This window comes from Periplaneta americana, chromosome 1 (genome assembly GCF_040183065.1).
Source record: "Periplaneta americana isolate PAMFEO1 chromosome 1, P.americana_PAMFEO1_priV1, whole genome shotgun sequence".
In the NCBI taxonomy this organism is placed as follows: domain Eukaryota; kingdom Metazoa; phylum Arthropoda; class Insecta; order Blattodea; family Blattidae; genus Periplaneta; species Periplaneta americana.
The window spans coordinates 144,818,575-144,842,450 of NC_091117.1; the positions used below are offsets into that span (position 1 = coordinate 144,818,575).

At 34.8% G+C, this 23,876-nt stretch overlaps 2 protein-coding genes across 3 annotated transcripts in view; one reads left to right on the plus strand and one right to left on the minus strand.

Moving 5' to 3' along the window:
• Window positions 1-5,227, minus strand: part of LOC138701732 (probable inactive tRNA-specific adenosine deaminase-like protein 3) — a 173,242-nt gene extending 168,015 nt beyond the window's left edge. Inside the window, exon 1 of one of the 2 annotated variants that reach the window (XM_069828968.1) lies at window positions 5,165-5,217. The gene's annotated coding sequence lies outside the window, so the exon portion shown is untranslated. Of the gene's footprint in view, window positions 1-5,105 lie in introns of both variants that reach the window. The other variant, XM_069828950.1, reaches the window with a different exon arrangement.
• On the plus strand, window positions 5,175-11,864 carry LOC138701747 (G patch domain-containing protein 4). The gene is made up of 5 exons (XM_069828977.1): window positions 5,175-5,309; window positions 5,524-5,690; window positions 7,234-7,344; window positions 7,461-7,606; window positions 10,320-11,864. Exons 1-5 carry the CDS (start codon window positions 5,246-5,248, stop codon window positions 10,933-10,935), a joined length of 1,104 nt encoding a protein of 367 aa, XP_069685078.1. The 5' UTR covers window positions 5,175-5,245; the 3' UTR covers window positions 10,936-11,864.
• The last annotated feature ends 12,012 nt before the right edge of the window (window positions 11,865-23,876 follow it).

The window sequence follows — 23,876 nt, forward strand, 5'->3', positions numbered from 1 at the left end:
TTCAAAATGTAATGGATTTACACACATGCGCGTGTGCCCCCACCCCACCCCACACACAAATACACACACACACACACACTGAGATTGTTTAAAAAGCTAGTTACACTGGTCACGAAGAAAGATAAGTGTTTATATTATTTTTTTTTAGTTTGATGATTTCATCAGTGATTCGATTATGATGATCATGGGATACCTGAAGGACAAAGTTAACTGAGGGAAATCGTGGGAAGAGACTGCAGCACAGTGGCGACTAGTGATATTTTTTGTATGTAGAATATGAGATTAACTACTGATGACCAAGACGGAAAAAAAATAAAATAAAATAAAATAATAATAATAATAATAATAATAATAATAATAATAATAATATAATAATGGAGCATGCAAAATCAATACAAGTAGGCTTATGTTAGTCTTTGACTCACTATTCTAGAACTGGCAATTTATTAGTAGTGAAGTTCGATTCTCCTGCCCATTTTAGTTGCGAATATGACTCCTAAGCTATTGTACTGCCCGATATTTACCGATGCTCCGTCGTACACTTGCGCAATTAATTTCTTGCTACAGTTAACTTCAGACATTCTTTCGGCTGTCCTGTCATCTGAAAATTCTGTTAATTCTTGTATTTATTATAGCTCATTTTATTTATTTTTATATAATTTTGGTTTTTATTCATTTTATTTTTTATATTATATCATTTTCAATTATTTATTATTTCCTTTATTCTATTCTTTTAAAATGATCAATGAACTGCATTTAAGGAGGAGGAGGAATCTACGACCTATCACCGCAAGTACTCCCCCCATCGAGACTACTATATATATATATATATATATATATATATATACGAGCTGGCAGACTATTTCCTTATCCAACAACTGCTCTGAAGATGACCACAACACAGCGGTCGAAACATCAGCCACTAACACCAAGACAACGCGGTAGAAGCCCTGAAGCTTATCCACACACCAGGCTATAAGGGTACTTGAAAATTCTTATTGTAGTCTCTGACAGTGTCCCCATCACCCAGAAAGTAGGATCGTAGTATTAGGATACACGGTCATATCCTCAAAGTGGTTAAACTCAAGCCATATCCTGCCCTCCGCACCCTCCCCTGTCCATTAACTTCATTATTAGAAATACCGTTTGCTGTAAGATATTTGGATGGTTCCTCGGAAATTATTTCTGAGCTGTGCAGTGTCGACAACTCAGGACAGAAAATGGAAACTTAAAGGAAATTAATACGTAGTGACCTATTGAAAATCAAAATCTGTAATTAAAATGTTTTCACAGGAGTTAACATATATTTTCTATCCTCAGAGGCTCGAAATTAAACTGTAGGATCATCCTCATATCCTACATGGAGGAATCGCCACTGCTGCAGCAGTAACAAAGAAGAGTAAGCTTCATAAAACAGGAAATGAAGCTGTAGAGAACTTTATACCTTCTTCCTTAAATGTCGTGCTATTAATCAAACCCATGTTCATCTTGCAAACGACTTCAATTGTACAAATGCAGTTCTGAGATTTTTATCGAATACAGCCTGATAAGTCCTAGGGGCCCAGAATCCTAAGGCCTTCCTATATCACCATCAGAAACCTGTACTACCCTGAAGACTTCACCCTAAGCTATTTTTACTATACTGCAGATGATAGATGAAATGAGGGGGAGGTGGAGAATGTTGATGGAATGATAGAGGGAAACAGGAGAACACCGAGAAAAAGCTCTCTGCGATGTCTACTCTGGCTATCACACATTCCATCACAACCTGGCCGATGATCGAGCCGGACCATGCAGACGGAAAACTAGCGCACTAACACTTGAACCTTCCTAATCTGTTCTCCTAACAAAGTATTTTAACTTATATTCTGTATTCTGTGTCTCATGCAACAGAAAATTGTGTCCATGGCTTTAGTAGACACGCTAAAAGTCAACGGGTATTATATTTATTTCTTTAATAGGTTTATGCTCGACCATACCGAAATGTAGTAATTATACACCTGGTAGCAGTCCTTTAATGCATGTCATTAAAGTACACCTATTCATTAAAGTACAGGTTTTCGATTATTCTCGGATATGTAATCGAAAGACAACTATCGAAAGGTCACGGAGGCTGGAAATCCAATACTGTCGCAGAAGGTTATGTTCTGTTACTATAATAATTAGCGTTAATTGTAAATAATATTCAAATAAATTCAATTTGTCATCTCGTTTTTCAATGTCGAATTCAATTTCAAGGTTATATCAAGACTAATGTTTATCTTACTATTATCAAGGTCGTCGATATTCGTTTCCCGGAAAAAATCAATACTTTCGCGTCTGCGCACATCTCACAATTCATGAGGTAGGCTATTGCACTCACTCACATAACAATAACATGAATACTTACGAATAATTTCAAGTTAGAAATATGGTCGAGCATAAAAAATCGTATGAAACTTGCCTATAATGGTAATTAAGACGCTCGTATGAAAATTATGAATCGAGCGCGAGTTTCATAAACATCCTCGCGTCTTAATTACTATCATTATACGCTCGTTGCATAATGTACTATTTCGATACTTGTTTATCAATTTATCATCAATATAAAATGTGTTAATTTATACTTAAAAAATGAAATAGCATGTTTTAAAAATAATTTCCCTTGGCAGAGGCGTCAAAATGAAGAAAAATCTAAATTTCTCCTTTTACCATAAAAAATTAAGAAAACCTGTTTACACATCAGCATGAATTTACGTTTTCAACATCACACAAATCATGATTTTAAACGGATGAAGGATTTGAAAAATAGAACAGTTGGAAGTCCCAAGAGGACTATTTCATTTATAGCCCCCTTGAATAGTTCATATGCACAGTGTTCATTTTCCCGAATTCCTGGCCAAAACTCCAAAACTGAAACATATAGGGGAGGGTTGTTTGTTGTCTTCAGTTGAACAGGGAGGACAGGGCATGTAAACATCGTGTATCTTCATCTCCCATATCCAGTCCTGTGCTTGTAAACATATGGCTAAAAATGCGCCTCTATTGGACAGTGTAGTTGCTGAGGTTTCGTGGCGAAAGAAAGGTCGTTTTTGAAATGTTATAAATAAGTGATATAAGTGTGAAACTAAAAGCTGAAACATGGTTTCGATTCCTGGAGGTATGTAGAATATTTGAACATAATTTAATTAATTACCTAATTAACTAACGGCATTTAGATATTAAATAATATAATCACGTTGATTGTGGTTGAAAATGTGAAAGCGGCAGATTCACAGAGGTTAAAAGTTATTGATCTTGTGAGGTCCTGTGAAGTTTCTCATTACAAATCATACCTAGGCTATGTGGATGCTTTTCATGCACCAATAAGTCCACACCTGTGGAGTAACGGTTAGCGCGTCTGGCCGCGAAACCAGGTGGCCCGGGTTCGACTACCGGTTGGGGCAAGTTACCTGGTTGAGGTATTTTCCTGGGGTTTCCCTCAACCCAACATGAGCAAATGCTGGGTGACTTTCGGTGTTGGACCCTGGACTCATTTCACCAACATTACCACCTTCATCTCATTCAGACGCTAAATAATCTAAGATAATAAAGCGTCGTAAAATAACCTACTAAAATAAAAAAAAAATGTACCAATAAAGAAAGTCTGCCCCCAACTGCCACTCGACTCACTAGCTCGAATTTAGTTTTGAAGTGCGCAGATCATATTAGTCCTTTATCAGTTTATTTAAATTTGAACTATTTTTGTAATTTCTTTCAAGATATGAAAGTAATTACATAAATCTCACTAGACGTGAATTGTTTACTATACTACAGGAACGTTCATCATCTAATTTTGAAGAACAGTGCGATTATTTAAGAGAACACAGAATCATAACCGATTTCCCTGCAACACCATCCGATGAATTAAGGACTGTGTTAAAACATTTAATATATAATTTTAAAACCAGATGACAACGGTCAAATAGGACAATTGGAAGATTCCTACCACAGAAAAAGGAATGGCTTTAATCTTCGAGTTTTCCAATATGTGTTACTGAAATTACTAGAATTTAGTTAAAGTAGTGAACGTTGTAAAAGACGAAAATTACGGAGATTAAGACAAAACAGTAGGTCCTTCAGAATTCACGTATGCCACATAAATGAGTCTTTGTGAAGCAGGCGAGGTTTGATACTGCTGCTGCAAAGAAAGATGTACAATTTTCAACACCAACCAGTAAGTCAAAATGCAGAAAGCTTATAAATTAAGTTCAGAGCGTTGTATATCTTTATCTGGAGCGAAAGCATTGTCAATTCTAGTCGAATCCCATTATAACTGATTAGGTTCGAGGCTAAAGAATCCAACGTCCACATTTTCCAGCAATACAGAACGGTGCTAAAAGCACAAAAGACATGCTATACCGATATCAACGTCATTAAAATAACAGAAAAGTATGCTGAAACTGATCTGCAGGCATTGTTAGACCATATTTCATAAAGAATATTGAAAGTCCGAAGAAAGAAACTGTCGCGTTTGTCGGCGGATGTCATTATCACTTCTGTCAGCTCCAGATGCATGTACACATCTAGATGTGTCCACTCAGGTCCCTGATGAAGGGACTTCCTTATCTCCGCAGATTCTGATGCTAACGAGTGACAAAGGTACTGTACTGTACACATATTATGTATAGAAAATGTAGATATATGTATATATAAATAAAATAAACTATAACTTTGAATACTCTAAGAAACAGTGAAATGATCATCCACGCCAAAAAAAAAAAAAAAAAAAAAAACAACTTACTGTAGCTATTTATGTTAATTTACTCGATATTTAATTCTTAATTATGTTATTTTTACGATTTGTTTCGACTTTGTTGCGTTCAAATTAATTCGAACATCTCTATAGAGGTTTTGGCCAAGAAACTGGGAAAATTAACCACTGTGGTACGTGATAGAAGAACATTTAAATTATGCGCTGCTGTGCACTGTTCACATCATCTGTGCAAAATGCTAGCACTCTTTGTTCCAAAATATAATGTACCCACCTAACCTCAAATTATACATTCTACCCTCATAACATTTACTGTGATAACACCATTCGTTCCTCAACATTAATTTATATATGAGGAAATACAAATACTTACCATAACAAATCATTCAACTGTATGCTAAATATTTCACGTAGTGCATATTCATTTCTAACCTGTGTCCATATGATCGTCCTATGTTGCTTATGTTGTAAAAGTAGAACGTTTTTCACTTGTTATTTCCTTTCCGAAGCAAGATGTCGCCCGTGAAGGGTATGGATTTTGCAAGAAATCAACTATTAAAGTATGGCTGGAAGGAAGGTATGTAATATACACCTCAGTGTTCATAAATAAGGCACATTAGTTACATTTTTAATCAGGAATTGTTCGTATTGAGCTAGTACTTTTGTTAAAGATATCGTCACTCCATGTGGCTGAAGTGCAATCTAACCTCTTACATTTCATGCACAGTCTCAGAATTATGTGAATGAAGACAGTAATGTAAATAGTTACTACGTTTTTGTTCTCTTCATAGGTAAAGGCCTTGGGCGGAATGAAACTGGAATTCAAGAAGCCTTGAAGCCAAAACTGAAGTTTGATAATCGAGGAATTGGTCATGATGCTTCTGAACAGTTCACTTATCATTGGTGGGAGAATGCTTTCAATAATGCAGCAAATAACATTCAGGTTTCTACAACCGAAGTAAGTATATTTGATCCTATATTTGTTTTGGCTCTAGCGCTGAAGTAATTCCTGTGATTTCGGAACTGAAAATTATTAAATTTAATTATAAGGGATTTTTTGTGGCGATGCAATTGATCGAATAGGCTATGTAAGGCATAACAAAAGCCTAAACTAACCAAACCTAACCTGTCACAGATTCGTGTATAAACGCGGAGTACGAAGGGAAGTACCTCAGCGTTAGTTTAGCCGAGTAATGAGTTCAGGACTACACTACAAGCATTCGCTCACCTAGGTCCCCATAAAGTATGAAGTTCTTTTAATTGATGTATCGAACCAGTCATTGTTAAAATATACATCAATCTATCTCTTCATCTAAACCTATGTAACTTGGCATTGACAATGGAGCTACTTTTCACAAAGGATTAGGAGGAGGAAGGATAGAGAAGGAGGCCAAATTCTTTCTGAAAGAAAGGCACAAGTAAACGTTATGCCCATTATCCGTCTGTTACAAAATCTGGGAAAATTTTAGAACACGGATTGCACCTACCAAAGCGTTTGTCGAATGCGCATCATTATATTTAGGAAAAGGCACTTTTCAGTGACAATAATTTATTTTGTGTGCACAAGGTTGTAATTTTGAAATAAGAGGGAAAGGGTGCATTCCATGTTCTGGAGTTTATCCCAAAATCTAAACAAACTATACAGTTCAGTAAACTAAAACTGATATTACACAACGAATAAACTGGAAGAACTTAAAGAGAATACTGTAATTAAAACTGTGTATGTTTTTTCATACATGTATTTTTATAAAAACCAGTAAAATCGTATATTTTAAGTGAAGTTGCATCAAGGTAGTTCTGTAAAACAAATTTTTTTCAACCTTTTTCATTCACAAACTCAGGCATTCCGTAATTATGCCAACATTAAAAGCTACAACAGTTTGTAAATGTCAAATGGTTGTTTACATTAAGTTCCATAGTCTTTTCATTTTAAGGTAATGAATGCTAAAATATGATTGAAGTGTTGACTTGCAAAGTTCATCTAAATTTAATACACTTTTAACTAATTATGTTTGTTTTGTAGAAAGAGTTAAAGAAAAGTCTTTTGAGATATCTTCATTAAATTACCATTTTGTATTTTATATTACTGTATTTGTCGAATCAAAATTGAAACAATAATATACTTTTGGATAAATTTAGTCGTGAAGTATTTAATTCAAACAAGATTTGTCCAGTAATTTTGAAAAGGCTATGAATAGGCATAGATAGATAGTATGCTGCAAACATTTTTTCTGGTATTGGAGATGCTGAAGACATGAATCTCGAGATGAACTTTTATTGCAGGAGAATAGCTGTTTATACTTCATGTAAATAGTGGGAAAAACCAAAGAGCTGGATTATATTTTTTCTCTTTTTTTCATGCTAAGCCTATGAAGCATTGAATAGATATTGTAAAGCTGCAGTGTCTTCAAGTATTTAAATATGAGATGCTTATCAGCAAGTAGGGATTCTAAATCAAAAAGAAATTTTAGTACCTGAATTATATACTGGTGTTATTTCAGGATGGAGTTGCTGTTGAATTGCAAGATGAGAGCATGGAGATCACAACAAAGAAATACTCTCTGAAAGCACTCAGGAAACAGAACTCGCTCGAATATGGTACATTCCTCAAGGTAGGTGCAAGTGATGTTGACTTTTATCTAATTTTTTAATAATAATAAATTCCACTGTGATACTTGCAGCAGGAGTTCTTACAAAATATAAATCTTTTACGAATACTTTGTTTCAGACATCAACTTTGACAGGGAATGGAGAAATTGTGAGAATAGCACAAAGTAAACCAGAAGCAACTGAAGTGAAAAATCCTATTGCCGCTTCTGAAAGTTTGACAGACGATGACCTGTTCAGAATATGTGGTGGCCGCACAGCTCATAAGTAAGAACTGAATGTTGTGCCTTTACTTCTTGGAATGGACTATTATGGATATACCCATACATAAAATATTATTCAAAATAATTGTAGTGCGTGTGTCATAGCTATAGCCCAGATTTCTAAGGACTTAAATATATAAAATAAGCAGAAGGCGAAAAGGCATGAAAATATCACGAAAAAGAGAGTTCAAAGAACAAAAGGCACTGTTATATTATGAAATGTTTTTATTCATCTCCTTGTTAATGTCTATACTTTCTTGCTTATTTATTGCACATAGCATTTCTTCTTCTTCTTCTTTTCAATGCTCAAACTCTGTCTTTTATGAAACAAAATAGTCTTCAGAGCGGAGAAAGATTTTTCTACATCAGCTAATCTGATTTTTTTAAAATACAGACAATGCTCATTTTGCTTGTATCACTCATATCAGGTTCTGCTTTAGCTGGAATATATTTTCAGATTGTTTCATATTATCTCCAACAGTCTTTAATGTTATCATACATATGTGTATATCCTCTTTTTTCAAATTTAGTAATAACTGCAGGCAACATTTCATAATGAGATACTGTGAAAGAGAGAAGTGAGAAATTTTTTCACCTCTCAAATTGAAGCAGTTTCATCTTCAGAAAGTGCATATCCTACAGGACATGTTTTATTGAAATTTTCAGTATAATGTAGAGTATGAGAAATTCAAGTTCACCATCTTGTCAAAACAAAGGTGAAGTTGCTTGGAAACAACTTCCTTAAATGAGCTGTTTGATCGTGAAATGGTGAAAATTGAAATTGAGTTAGTAGTGCCATTAGATTCTCCATATGGAGAAGAATTCATTTGACAAGTGACGTAAGGCTATAGTACATAAATCTACCAAAAGAGTGCATTAAAAGCTTGAGTACAAAACTATTTTTTGCCTCATGTTTTATGCCTTCTGAAGTAAGTCCAGTACACTGCTACACTTGGGCAGTCAGTCATACGTTTTCTCTGTCACATATATATTTCAGCAACAGTAATGGGAGATGGTACTGGAACTTTTTAAATGTAATGAACGCAAAACTTTGTTTTTCTCAAAACAAGGGTTTTTGACTTACATCACTTGACAAACAAACAGGTCAAATGATAAACTACTGTATGTTTGGGTATATTGCACAAATGTTACCAAAGTGTGAACAGAATAGTCAGTGTAATAATAATAATAATAATAATAATAATAGTGAATTAAAATGGCAATTGATTGTCAATATGCAGAAACGGACTAAAAAGAACAGAATAGGCACAACTAAAACTGGCGAAATTATTCCTAATTACTCTGAAACATATTTACCTATTTGTAACTTTTAAATATATCAAACCAATTAAAAAAAAAACAATTTGGCCTAATACTTTGACACTATAATCATAACTCTGTACAATGCTAGTGACAACATAAAATGAAACAGTACGTTGCTATATCACAAAGTGAATAGGTATAAAAAATATATAAATAATAAGGCAAGTAAAAAAGTAAGGGGAAATAATAATGATGGAAAAAGGGACATGCAGTGAGACTTTATCTCCTCGCAATTTTGTAAATCTTTCGTGACTTATAAAAAAATTATGCAAAAATAATAATATAACAGTTATATTTTTCTGCTAACATTTTTTCGTAGACTTTTCGGTGCCAAAGTTTCTCGAACTCTTGTTTAAAAATGATATTTTATAATGAGATACTCTTAGATCAATAAAAGTTTAAGTAATTAATCTATTATTATAATCATTAATTCATTAAGGCCCGGTTTCTTCAACCTTTGTTAAATTATAACAGTGTGTTATTCCATTTTAACTGTAAACTTAACAGTTGAAGCATTTCTTCAACTACTGTTAGTACTAACAGGCTGTTAAAACCTATGTTAATTTAACTGCCCAATTTCATGCAGTTAAATCATTTAACTCCTGTTAGCATAGAAGTATCCAATATGGCTGGTGCGTTAGATGCTGAACTTAATCTGGATTATTTAGAAAATGATATCCATGAATACATAAACAGAGGGGTTGATTTCTGTGATTTGACAGACCAGACGTTCATACAAAGGTATAGGCTATTTTGTGCCAATCCTCACTTTTCGCTTTCAACTTAGATCCGTTTGTTTGTTTATTCTCATTAATTGGTTTATACTGCGAAATAATTTCCAGCAGAAGGTTTCTTTCGAACGAAAAGAAATTAGTCCCACGATTTCTTTTTGTTCCAGTGTTTTCCATTTCATAACAGCAACACCAATACGCCACTCCATGCTATTGTGATACAGACGAGGAAAGAAGCAGAAATCAAACCTGAGAGAATAGAAAGACTTCTATCCTCTCTGAATCAAACAATAGAAACAAGCGAGAATCGCAATTGTCAGAGTTCAGAAAACAGAAGTGAGCCTATACTTGGTTATAGGTTATGGTTAAACTCTAGAATCTCTGGTCCTAACAGAGAGTTAACAAAATGAATGTTAAAATGTGAAATGTAAAGTTGAAGAAACGCAATATTTTTAACAGCAATTCATACTTTTAACTTACAGTTAATTAACACTATGTTAGGTGCATTTTAACAAAGTTTGAAGAAACCGGGCCTATGTTAAGTGAATATAGTTAGTTGCTTATAGGAATAATTAAATGATTTCATTAATGTAATCAAGAACTTGTAATGTTTCAGAAAAATCTTTACAGTTTTAAGTATAATTTAATTATGTTTCTTTTCAGAGGTGCAAGACATGGACTTAAATTAAATGGAAAATTGGCACGAATAGAACAACAAGAAAGGCAGCTACTGATTGGGATAAATGAAAAGAAGAATAAAGAAGATAAACCAAAACAAAATACCAAATGTGAAGAAATTTGTGAAACAAGGAAGCCTGTTAGTGAGACAGAAAAAGAAATGTCTTTCCTAGAATCAACACTACCCCAAGTAGAACATTATATTAAAAAGAAGAAGAAATCTAAAAGACATTCTGTAAAAAATGAACTGATGGAGGAGAATATTATTCCAGTACCTGAAATTCAAAGTGAATTATTTTCATTTGAAGATGATAATACTGTTGGTGAAACTTTTACGAAATGTAAAAAGAAGAGAAGAAAGTCTGTACCAGATAATGAAGACAAGATTGATTCTCAGGATCTAAATGAAATAAATCAGGATTTACTTTGTAATGAAAATGTGATACTGAAGAAAAAAAAGAAAGGCAAAAGAAAAAAATACAATGATGCATTATGTGAAAACATAGACTCTAAAATGGAACAATATTTTACATTACAGAGTGCTGAAGAAAATGATGTATTTAAAAAGAAGAAAAGAAAGAAGCACAAGAATGTCTTGTAGAAGACTGTACTTTTTCCACCTAAGATAATGGTAGTCTTATAACAGAAATGCAGTGGTGGCTTAAAAATACCGAAGCCCAATACATTTATTTTATTTTTTTTTTAGTAAAATAATTGGATTAATAACAATTTCACAATGTTCAGTTTTTTTTTTACTTATTTTGTGATAAGATTTTGTATTCTAACAGTATGTATTTGAGAGTTTCAGTTGGATAAGCTTTGTCAAATGAGATTGTCTTCTGTAAACCTATCAACAATGGCGAATTATTCACTAGATTACCCTAATGTTACGAGCTGAAGGAAAGGGGAGGCACACAACATGGCCATAATTTAAGACGATTTCCAAAATTGTGGGAAATTTTCCCAATTGAAGTTATAAACATGGTAACAGAAACCGTGCTCTGTTTGCCTCTTGATTTTCTGCAATGTAAACATCATATTCCAAGTTATAAACTCAGCAACTTACCATACTGCTGTAAAATAGAAAATAAAATGAGAAACATGTAAACAATTAACTTAATGTAACATAAAACCCATTTCGTCTTCAGAGGTATTCCATCTCCATTGTCTGTATTCGCCAGTTTGATAGACTTTATTGCAAATTTAACCAATCAAGCAACAGAGCAACCTTTAATTCTGATGTCAACAAAACAAATTGCATTCATCCACAATGATAGCTGTAATTGAAGTACCGTAATAATACAAGATACTGGTAGTACTTTCAAATTGTCATGTGGCAAGGTACAATTACCTGTATTGCGTTATTAAAATGGCCCACAAACAAAATAAAACTACGATTACTATACATTAAGATTATTGTACAGTAATTCTATTTCATGCATTATATAAATTTATTATTATGTGGTATGTTTTGTCTATGGGCAACCTCAAAATTTGAGGACACAATAAAATAAAATAATTCTAAGTTAATGAAGTTGACATTACTTACATTCTTTCTCCTTAACACAATTTGTTATCTATTACTTACTGTTTATATTTCAGACCTATTTTGATTTTAAAGGTTTTAGTATGAAACTGTTACTCAAAGGTAGACAGATCAGTAGTGGAATTCTCTCAGGTATATCAAAGTAATTAATTACAAATTTTCAAATCATAAAAGAAATGGATATTCAAGACAAATTAGAACTAATAAAAATTGAAGTATGGAAAATTCAACAACATTTCAAAATCTACAGTGCCTATAACCCACCTAATAATCCCCTTGATCTAACTTTGTTTGATATACAACTTAAAACTATCATAATTGGTGATTTTAACGCCCACTCCCAACTTTGGGGCTACAATAATGTAAACCAACCTGGAAAAATGATCATAGACCTCCTAAATACTAAACCGCAGAACTTGTCTACAGAAAAGAAGATCCCCCTACTTTCATACATTATTCTGGTTCTGGCACACATCCAGATTTATTACTAGTAACATCAGATATCCATCACGAAACCAAGAAAAAAATAATTGAAGACGCTGGATCTGGCCATAGAGTCATCATTGCTTCTATCCACCTCCACCAAAACCGAAGGAAACCTACAATACCAAAACAACATGGAATTTTAAGAAAGCGAATTGGAAACTATTTACAACAGAACTAGACGAACACCTCAAGCTCAACACACCACTAATGGAAAATACAAACTCAGATAGACTGAACAAATATTTCTGTGAATCTATTCTTACAATTGCAAAAAAACATTCCACGAGGCAAACCAAAAAAATACACCCCATTCTGGACAGAAAACCTGAATTTATTGAAACAAACAAGATAGAGATAAAGCAAGAACCAAAACAGAGCATAGCAAAACACGGCCATGACTGTTTGGCCAAGCATCTGCATAGAATTGGAATATATCAGTCTCCTAACTGTCCATTGTGCAACTCAAATCAAGAAATGGATTCAGAACATCTCAAAATTTGTGCGTTAGTGGCTAACCATGACAATATCTTTGAAAATATTGGAGTGCAAGAGGTCAAATGACTTTATTGTCAAATGCCTGGCATTAGAAAACAACAACATAGCAAAACACCAGAAGATACTCAAGATTGGAGGAAGAAGACTGCCATTCTTAAAAAAGCAATCATAACAGCAAAAAAAGAACAGTTTTAATAAATTTATTGAAAATATTAATTACAGAACCGATAGCCGTAAAACATATAAATTTCTGAAGAATATTTCCAATACACAAGAAAATACTAGCCAACCTATTATTCATAATAACAAAACACTAACAGATAGTAGAGATATAGCAAATGCGTTTAATAAACACTACTCAAACTCTCACAGATTACATCCCAATATAAAAAAAAACTGACAAATTTATGAAAAGAGAATTACATAAAAATAATAAAAACAATATTACTAGTAATATCACAAAACCTGAAATATTTCATCAAAATTTTACTTCCAAAGAATTAACTATAGCTATAGCCAGTTTATGTCTCGCCAAATTTTGTGGTCTTTTAGAAAAAATATCCTCATGCAGTCTCCTCAAAACATCACAGTAGAAGTCGACATTAACTGTCTGGTTAGGAGAAAATTGTAATCAGATGGTCATTCTGAATTGGTTGTGTGATTTCTTGGACATTTTCAGGGATTGTCCTTGTACAGAGTCATTCAAACTTCTCGTCTTCCTCCAGCAATGTTCGGTCATTTTTAAATCACGAGTGTCACCCAAAACACTGAGTTCGACCCAACACGTCAATGCCATAGGCCCCCCGAAGCATTTCAAGGGTCTTCGTGGCAGACTTTCGAAGTTAACACAAAACTTTTCGGCAAGTATAAGTGAAGAAGAAAGTGCAGAAAGTGTGAGTGCAGTAACAGAACAAATAGTGATGGAAATAGTAACAGTGTAGAATAGAATATCAATAACAATGAAGACAGAAATATGGTGGAAGTGAACAGTGATGTAAAGATTGATCCAAAGATATGGAAAATGTTAATGGATGAAATGAAGGAAAAAATGGGTATACCAGTGAATGAGGTAAGAAAGGGATGGGTGTGAGGGCATAGGGATTAAGACGAATGTTTTGAAACCTAGTAAATGGAAATAATGTTATGAGAGTAAAGAGTAAAGGGGAATGATATTAATGTAAGTAGTAAAGAGCAAAGGGGAATAGCATTAATATAATAAAGAATAAAGGGGAATAGTGTTAATATAGTAAAGAGGAATAGTGTCAAGATAGTAAAGAGTGAAGGAAAATAATGTTAATATAGTAAAGAATTAAGGGGAATAGTGTGAATGTAGTAAAGAGTCACGGACAATAGTGTCTTCTGATAGCATTTATTCCTCATTACGTAATTATCTTGTTGATCAGTTTTGGTAATGATCTGAGTATAAGTTTAGCTACTGATCTGTACTGATTTTTACACACTATACAGTATGTAAATTCACAGACTCTTCTTACTATTCTACACAACCAGATAGCAGAGGGCACATTTCTGAGATTAGTGCACTTTGAGTGGGAAATATTAGTTTCTTGAGAAGTCATTAAACTCTATTTTCAATCGAATGTGTTAATGCTTACTGAGAGATCACTTAAACCAGACCATTCCAACACAGCGTTTGATGGCTAGGGCACCCAGACGCTGCTCTGTGTCTGCCCAGGCTGGACCTCCACTCCTCTCTGTGCTGAGGCTATGGTGGTGTACAAATGCATGCAATCATCTATTCTTCCCCTCGTATGTTCGATTATATTTTTCAGGCATTGCTGGATTATGCATTCCCTCATTCATTCATTCATTCATCCAACCATCCATATGGTTTACTATCGTTTGTGCTTAACTGTTTTAAATAAGAATGAAGAGAAATACGTCGACAGTCGGTTCAGGATTTAACCCCTTTTGGAGGGCTTGTATCTTGTCTAATCTGACGACAACAATGTTCAGTGTTTAATATGCCATATCAATGTAGGGTAAAAAGTGCAACATTAAGTGTCACTTTGAAGTTAAACATTCTGATACCCACGCTCATATCATCGGCGAAAAAAGAAAGGCAATAATAACAAAAATAAAGGGCGAAATGCAGTCTTCTTATGCCGAGGTAAATATCATTTCAACCAATTAAGTACTCTAAAGACAATATAATTAAATTGATGGTTATAGTAAGTTTATTTTGAACAGTTATCAACAATGTATGAGAATTATTATAAAAACGTTTATTAAACTGTTAAAGGATTTTCTGTCCATTTAACTATGTAATTTTTTGTATAGTGGCAATGTCATTAAAAATTCATTTTTCCCTTTCTTTCGCAGCACATTGAGTGAACAAGTTCATTAAAAATTCATTTTTCCCTTTCTTTCGCAGCACATTGAGTGAACAAGTTCCGAAAGAGTTGTCGATGCAAGCTATATTGTTGCTCAAAATATCGGCAAAAGTAACCAGCCTTTTACGGATGGAATGTTTGTTAAGGACCGAGTGTATGATTTCAACTTCAGAGATATTATTCCTTCCCTGGTGACGTTATTTGAGTCAATTAGTCTCTCTCCACAAAACAATCTCTCGCCGTGTGCAGGAACTTGAACATTTTTTATGACTCCCTTTTCTGTAAATGTTGAGCAGGCTCCAGTCAAATTCCAAAGAGAACTGATAAGGCTTCAGTGTCACACAATTTTGAAAGATAGATATTACAATATTCCAGGCAGCCTGGCCTCCCTCTCAGCTATCAGTATTGTCTCTCTCAGGGGCTCAGCACGGCTCATGTAAACCCAGGGCAGACACGGGGCATCCCAGTGGCTGTCCACTTGGAATGGTCTGACTTAAACTGTGCTTTTGTTCAAATATGTGTGGTTTCTTTTTATAGCCCGTAAGTGTCTGTTAATTTTTTTTTTTGTAAAAATGATAAAGCTTAAGTGAAGAAACTAACAAAAACTGTGTTTGATGGCAGATTTATTACTTTAATTAGTCACTGCACTTGCCTCATACACATTTTATTTATTGAGAAACTTATACTACAGAATATTTACAAGAGTAACTCACATTGGAAGAACTAAAAGACAATAAATATTTGGAGAAAGATCGCATTACTTTCCAGTGACTTCACCACCATGTGCATAACTTTTTCAAATGAGTCAAGAATGCTTATGTACAAATCAACAGGATCTGCAGCAATGTTCGTAGGTACATGTCCATGTTGCTCTAGTACAGGTACGTCAGAGTGGCAGCCCTTTACGTTTTCTTTTGCAGACCATCCCTCATTCATGAAAAAAAAAGTATGAATCAGCAATTGAAAAACATTTTTATGCTTAGTAACGATAAGGTCTATAGATTGTGTGTGGCCACAAGAGGTAGTAATACAGGAAGCTGCTCCCAGTCCAAATGAGTTGACACACCTGCTTTAGTAGCTTGAAACAGTCAGCTTTCTTAGGAATGTCACTTGACCTAACAGCCATGTGGAATAGCAAAGAATTTCACTATGTACTCTATATACAGAGTGATTCACGAAGATTGTGAAATACTCTAGGATGTGATTTCTGATATAATTCTGATGAAAAAAGTTCATATAAACATTTACCAGATTTTGAATAGTTTTGGATAAAACCAAGTTTCTTTCTTCCGCAACACACATTCTTGTGAACTCTCTCTCTCTCTCTCTCTCTCTCTCTCTCTGGACGTCTGGAGCTGTATGTGTTACAGTATAGCTGATAGCAGCGACACAAAATCTCGTGACATCAGGGTCACGGTTAGAGATAGCTCAACACCAGTACAACGTACAGTATGTACCTAGCATCCGAACAAAGGAAGTTAGGGAATGCAGAGCGTGCAGTTCACACTCGGGCGGCTATGTGTATTGCTGCAGAAGGTGAGGTTTTAAAAACCGATTTAATACGGATTTTTCAGGTGAGTACTAACGTGAATGTTCTTTAATGAATTTATTATACACCCAGTACCATTGTTCTAAATAATTTAAGTGCTTAAACCTTCATAATATCTACGTTTATGTTTAACATTCAGGAGGGCATATCTCACTCAATTTAAAAAATATGACACGTTTATATCAGTGGCGTATACTGGTTAAAGGGTTTGGGCTACCGCTGACCCTAACAATTACTTTAATTTTAATTACTATGGTAAAACTAATAATACAAAATTATTACATTATGTTATATTATAAACTTTTTCTTTTGTAATTTCCTTGGGCTACCGCCGGTAGCCCGCAAAATACGCCCCTGGTTTATATGAACTTTTTTCATCAGAATGATGCCAGAAATCACATCCTAGAGTATTGCACAATCTTCGTGAATCACCCTGTATATCATTTGAACTATTGTATTTTATTCTAACTTTACAATAAGTTTAAATTCATAAATTGATTTAAAAATTAAGAAATTCTTTTTTGCAATCATATATACATCAGTAAACAATAATGGTTCTCTCTCTTACAAGTGGTCTCTGAACTTAAAATCTCGTTTTTAATTTAAAAACTACCAATAAAACAATCTCATCTAACCAAGGCATGGTATATCCATTAAGCATGTATGCATAATTTAAGTGCAAACCATTGTCAAAGACATATTTTTTGGCATATTAAATTCGTCAACAAAAAAAAACAGGCAGAAATCATCACAGTTTTCGAAGGGAAGCGTAACAAATTAAATATGGTACCGTACATAGAAGTTTTTCGCTAGTTCATCACTTAATCTAGAAGTTACAATTGAACTCGAATAATAAAATCATATACAGTTACGGAGGTTAGACTTGTCATGTGACATTAACATGCACAATCACCACATCACCAGTGGTTATGGAGGGCAAAAGAAACATTAGTTAGAGAGCTACAGTACATTCCCATGCTGGCAGGTTCACGTAATAATAACCATCCTGAAAAATTCACCTTGATAATATTTTTGTCTATTGTGTTTTTCTTAATTTTATTATGCATCATGGAAAGTGGAGTCAAAAAATAATTCATGCTCAGAGTAGGGAAAGAGTAACCAGTATTTACAGATTTATCAAGAGAAGCTGAGAGCAGGGACCCAATACATATTAAACAGGTCCAAGCTCGTGCTGCAGAGGCAACTAGCACAGCCTTGCAAAGTTTACAGTGTATTTGAAAAAAGGAAAAAAGAATATGTGAGCAGTGAGACCACATTTTCAACATCTTACAAGAAGAGAACACGAAAAAAAAAAAGAGTAGGTTTAATCTAAAAAAAAGTCAGTGGCAAATGGTGAAACCTTTGCTTGGCGTTCTCCAGGATAAAATTAATTTTAATTGTAGCTCATGGATACACTACTCCGAGAGAAGAGACTGAAATATCTCAAAACTATGGAATATGGCAGTGAAGAAAGACCTATTATTCAAATCAACTTTACAGGGAGTTATACCTGAAATCTTGATTTGCATAATACACGTCACTGTTCGTTAACAGAAAACCACAATTTAAGTCACACGAAGTTAGTGTGCACTCGAAGTTGGTTGCTTGACGGTTGTCAGCCCACTTTGAGGTCTGTGGATATAGGGGGAAAAATTGGATCGGTGTCGGTTAGAGTTCCCGAGTAGCTCAGTGGTAGAGCATTGGTACGTTAAACCAAAGGTCCCGGGTTCGATACCCGGCTCCGGAACAATTTTTCCCTCGAAATTATTCAAATCAACTTTACAGGGAGTTATACCTGAAATCTTGATTTGCATAATACACGTCACTGTTCGTTAACAGAAAACCACAATTTAAGTCACACGGAGTTAGTGTGCACTCGAAGTTGGTTGCTTGACAATTGTCAGCCCACTTTGAGGTCTGTGGATATAGGGGGAAAAATTGGATCGGTGTCGGTTAGAGTTCCCGAGTAGCTCAGTGGTAGAGCGTTGGTACGTTAAACCAAAGGTCCCGGGTTCGATACCCGGCTCCGGAACAATTTTTCCCTCGAAATTATTCAAATCAACTTTACAGGGAGTTATACCTGAAATCTTGATTTGCAACAGATAAAATGCTTTGATTAGTTTGCTTTTGCAGTTGTGAATTAGCTATAATGATGTACTGTATTTTATAAGTGTGTAATATACATCATGTCAACAACACATTAGATAAAATGAGCAAATCTAAGAATGTAGTCAGATAAGTACATACAGAATGTATAGCTGTTCCATTTTTGGGGAACGATAGCATGAACAACCACTTCCCTTCACATGTCAAACTTCCTTTCTGACTTCCACTCTCACACACGTCTTTCCTCCTGACCGGCAATTTACATAAACCACACTTTCAAATACTGTATGTACATGTACAATGACAAAGTTTGAGAAGATTGACGTTTTGAATTCTGTCTAGCATAAAACTTTATGTCATCCAACTTTGTCTTGTAAACTGTAAACATATGGTCAGATTGGAGTGGAGGGGAGAAACCAAAAATTCATATTGGATGAGTTTCAGGGGCGGCTCGCCCATAAGAGCTGCGGAGTTGCAGCACCCCCTGCTTTGTCAAGAAATTAAAAATAATTTTAATTTTAATTTGTAGAATAATTTTTATAGCTTTTCTTAAGTAAATTGCTTTATATTTCATCTGGCCGGGAATATGTACTATTATATGATGCATAATATTTTTGCGCATAGTATTGGAATTGACACTGCATTCAAAGTCGTCCTGGGATTTGCAGGGTGGAAAAGCTCATAGAGAGTGTGTCTTGCATGGTGAAGGGAAACAGAGGGGAACTGCCGCTGTTTAAAACCCATATCTTGCTGCAGGGCCTTGCAGAGCCAGGCTACAAGGGATCTTTCCTCTCCTCCCACACCGCTATTGTAATGCTACGTCAAATGGATTCTCTATTCCCTTGAAACTTAATGACAAAATTTTTATTTTCTCTTCACATAGTTATTGTTGTAGAATCTTATCGAGTTAATATAAAAAAATTAATATCCTCTTTTGCCTTATTAATATATATCCAGCCTCCTTAACTCAAAGTGATTGCTCGAGTAGAGTCCTTTTGATATAGCATGTAAAATACGAAAGAGACCTCTTTCTGGTTTTAGAAAATTGTTGACCATCAGTATATCCGAGTGCTGCTTTGGTGTGACATCTTAGTACCGTAACTTATCCAGTGCAAATGTGCAAGCATGAGTGTGTGTGAATTACAGAATATTAATTTTTCTCAACTTTCCCTTGCGGAGAAGATTGAAGTGAAATTAAAGGGTCGTCCGTTACCTGACTTAAATCTTACTCAAGCTTCGTCTAGCCGAAATAGTGCATACATAAGGAAGTTTAACAATGAAATTTACGCTAAGCATTTGTGGTTGTGTGGATGTGAACAAAAAAAATGCTGTATTTTGTTTTCCTTGCCTCCTCTTCGGTGGTGATGCTGCATGGACTAGGAGTGGTGTGACAGATTTAGGACATTTGGCCCTAAAAATTAAAAAGCACGAATCTTCGCAGTCTCGCTTGAAAAATGTTGTTTCATTGGCTATGTTAGGCAGAACTAATATTGCTGCGCAATTAAGTGAAGCGTACAGAACAAACATTCTCAAATATAATCAAGAAGTGAGGAAAAATCGTGAAATTCTTTAAAAAATTATTAACTGTATAAAATTCTGTGGCCAATATGAACTTCCCTTTAGGGGACACGATGAAAAAAACGATTCGAAGAACCCTGGTGTATTTCGTGGGTTGCTACAGTTCGCGAGTAATCTAAACGAACCTCTCAAAAATCATTTGGAACATGCCACTGTCTTTAAAGGCAATTCTAAAATAATTCAAAATGAACTGTTAGATTGCATGTTGAGTGTCTGCCGATCTGAAATTCAGACTGAAATCGATGGTGCTAGTTTCTTAGCGATCATAGCAGATGATACCACAGACGTCTCCCAACAGACTCAGGAGGTTTTGGCTTTTCGGTATGAACATAACGGTACGGTGCAAGAAAGGTTTTGGGGGTTTACAAATCCGTCATCTCAAGACGCTAACAGTTTATCTTCTTTCCTATTAGAACAGTTAAGACAGGTGCTTAAAGGACACAACGAGAAACTAATAGCCCAAGCATATGACGGAGCGGCCGTAATGAGTGGGGGTAAAAACGAGGTCCAAGCAATTGTAAAAGAAAATTATCCAAATTCTCACTTCGTTCATTGCTATGCCCATCAGCTAAATTTAATAATGCAGCAGGTAGCATCCCAAAACTCCCAGGTTCGGATATTTTTCAGTGACCTTTCTGGAATTTCTGCCTTTTTCTCTAGATCACCACAGCGCACTTCTGTACTTGATAAAGTATGTTCTCGAAAACTTCCACAAGCCTCTGCAACTAGGTGGAATTTCAACAGTAGAATTGTGAACACTGTCCATGAAAACTTGGAGCCGCTTAAAGAGTGTTTTCAAGAATTACAGAAAGTAAAAAATCGCGCAATCTATCAACCAGCAACAGGTCATTTACGGGCACTAGAAGACGAAAATTTTTTGTTTTGGCTGTCGTTTTTTTCATCGAGTGATGCCTCATGTACATGTTCTTTACGATCAGCTTCAAAATCGAAATGCTACATCAGCCGATATCAATAGAGCTTTGGAATATTTTTATGAGGTCATATCCAGAATCAGGAGCAAGTGGTGCGGTGAATCTTGTGATGAAGAACATACTTCTGTCAAAAGAAGGAAAACCGATGCTAAGACTATGGCCATAGCTGTAAAAGAAATTTGTGATACGATTTGTGTCCAAGCCAGAGAAAGATTTGATTTCACCGCACACCTTGCAGCCGCTAAACTCTTCCGGACCAACCATTTCGCTCTTTACTGCAAAGAATTTCCGGAGAAGGAGTTAGAAAACACAGCAGCAGCATATCCAACGTTAAAGAAGGAACGTTTGCGAACAGAGAGTTTCATGAAGAATCTGGTGTGCTGAAACTGTATCAGATCCTGATAGATAGTGGACTCGAAAACTCTCTAAGTGAAGTGTTTTCTCTCTTCAAAATTGTTCTAACAACCCCTATGACTATGGCGGAAGCTGAGAGATGCTTTTCCACACGTAGCACAATGTCCGAGGATCGTCTGTCGGCACTCGCTATGTTGACAATTGAAAGGAAACTTGTTGAGACAACAATAGACTTCAATGAAAAAGTAATGGAGGAGTTCATAAAGCGCAAGAACAGAAGGATGGACTTCACTTACAAGAAATGAATGTTCACAGGTAATTTTTTCATTTTTTACTGCTAATACTGCATGGAGTAAAGGTTATAAAGGTAGGCTACATGTACTGCATTTATTTTTGTCCTATACTTATTAGTAATGATATATCGAAGTGAAGTTTATATATACCAAAATCTACTGCAGCTCCCCCAATCCACAAGTTCATGAGCCGCAACTGATGAGTTTACTTGTAAATATATTGAACACGAATAACATTCGTCCACAGTTTAAGAGAATCACTGTGCACAAAAATTAATAGATAGGATAAGATACTGTTTTTATATCAGGAGTGCTGGAAACATGAATTTCCGTGAAAATTTTGAAATGCGATTTCTTGCAACATCACAACACTCTCTCTCTCTTTACTTAGCATATTATTATAATGAGAAAGTAACGGGTATTTACAATGATAAATTATATACTGGTACTTGACTGGTTTAATTCTTGACTAGTTTAAAACTGTTATACAAAATTTTGACCATATGTTTCTCCTAAGCTCGGTGTCTATATTTAAATTGAGCGATATCCAATTATAATGAAACCAAGAACTCAACAGCAAATAACATAAGCATTTAAGGGTCGAAACAACAATAAAAGGATACAAATAAACAAAATTAATACAAAACTTCAGCAACATAACCTAAACTACAACTGTTATGAATCTGAGGATGTTGTAAAGTGACTACAGCAACTAGATGGGTTTTCCAATATTCAGATCAACTATTTTGACATAATTCTATGAGACACATTTACTAAGTGCAAAAACATACACATATACGTACAGATTAGTCTCATTGAGATTTTTTGTACAAAAACTAATCTAAACTACAGTAATCGAATAGAATGTAATCAGTAAACACATTCAACTGCATCAAAATCGAAACAGTATTATTTTGTAAAAAAAAAAAAGTTACAATTTTTTTTCTTATAAACACCAGTCTAAATTACACAATTGTTTCAAAATCGAAACAGTATTTTTTTGTACAGCTCACGCATTTTGTCAAGACACTCCCCCACTCTTCCTACAGAGCTGCGCATGAGATTGGATGAGTCTATTTACGAATTATAGGGAAATGGGTTAGTTTTTGCCTTGAACTCGGTAGACACACACCCGACCTTCCCTTCTACTCCTACCCCCTCAACAGAAATGTTGTTCCTGTACTGCACATCGCGAGTGTCTTGACAAAATGCATGAGTTGTATATATTTTACAAACACCAGTCTAAATTACATTATTCTCATTCGATGTAATTAGTAAATTACACATCCAATTTTCAAAATTGAAAAATATTCTTTGTAAGAAAATCTATTGTGTGCCATAGCTGTGAAGTTGATGTTAGTACAATTTTATTATAAAGTGTAATGAATATTTTAAAAAATATACTTCAGTACAACATTTGTGCCAATAATAACAAACATTTGTAGTACTTCAATATTTGCAGACTTTTACAGGCTTAATATTCTCAAAACAAAGAGGTCAATGGTTTACACCAAGGTCGTTCAAATGAAACTCAGCCAATACACCCATTAGGTCTTTCAAATGAAACCCAGCCAATCAGCCATCAGTAACAGAAAGAAATTAAGATATGGCTAGATGAATGTTTCACTTTGGATAAAGCTTTATGACTTACTTCCTTTGAACATCGAAATAGATACGCAACTATCAATCCCTGCTATTTGGAAATACCAACATGGAAAACCATAACCAGAAAATCCATGTTTTGGCACTTACTTTCTTCGGCGTTCTGAAGCAAGAGTTGTTAACACGCTTCTCCCACTGTGACAGATACCGGCTTCATAGAATCCCTGTGGCCTGGAGGTGAACTATTGTT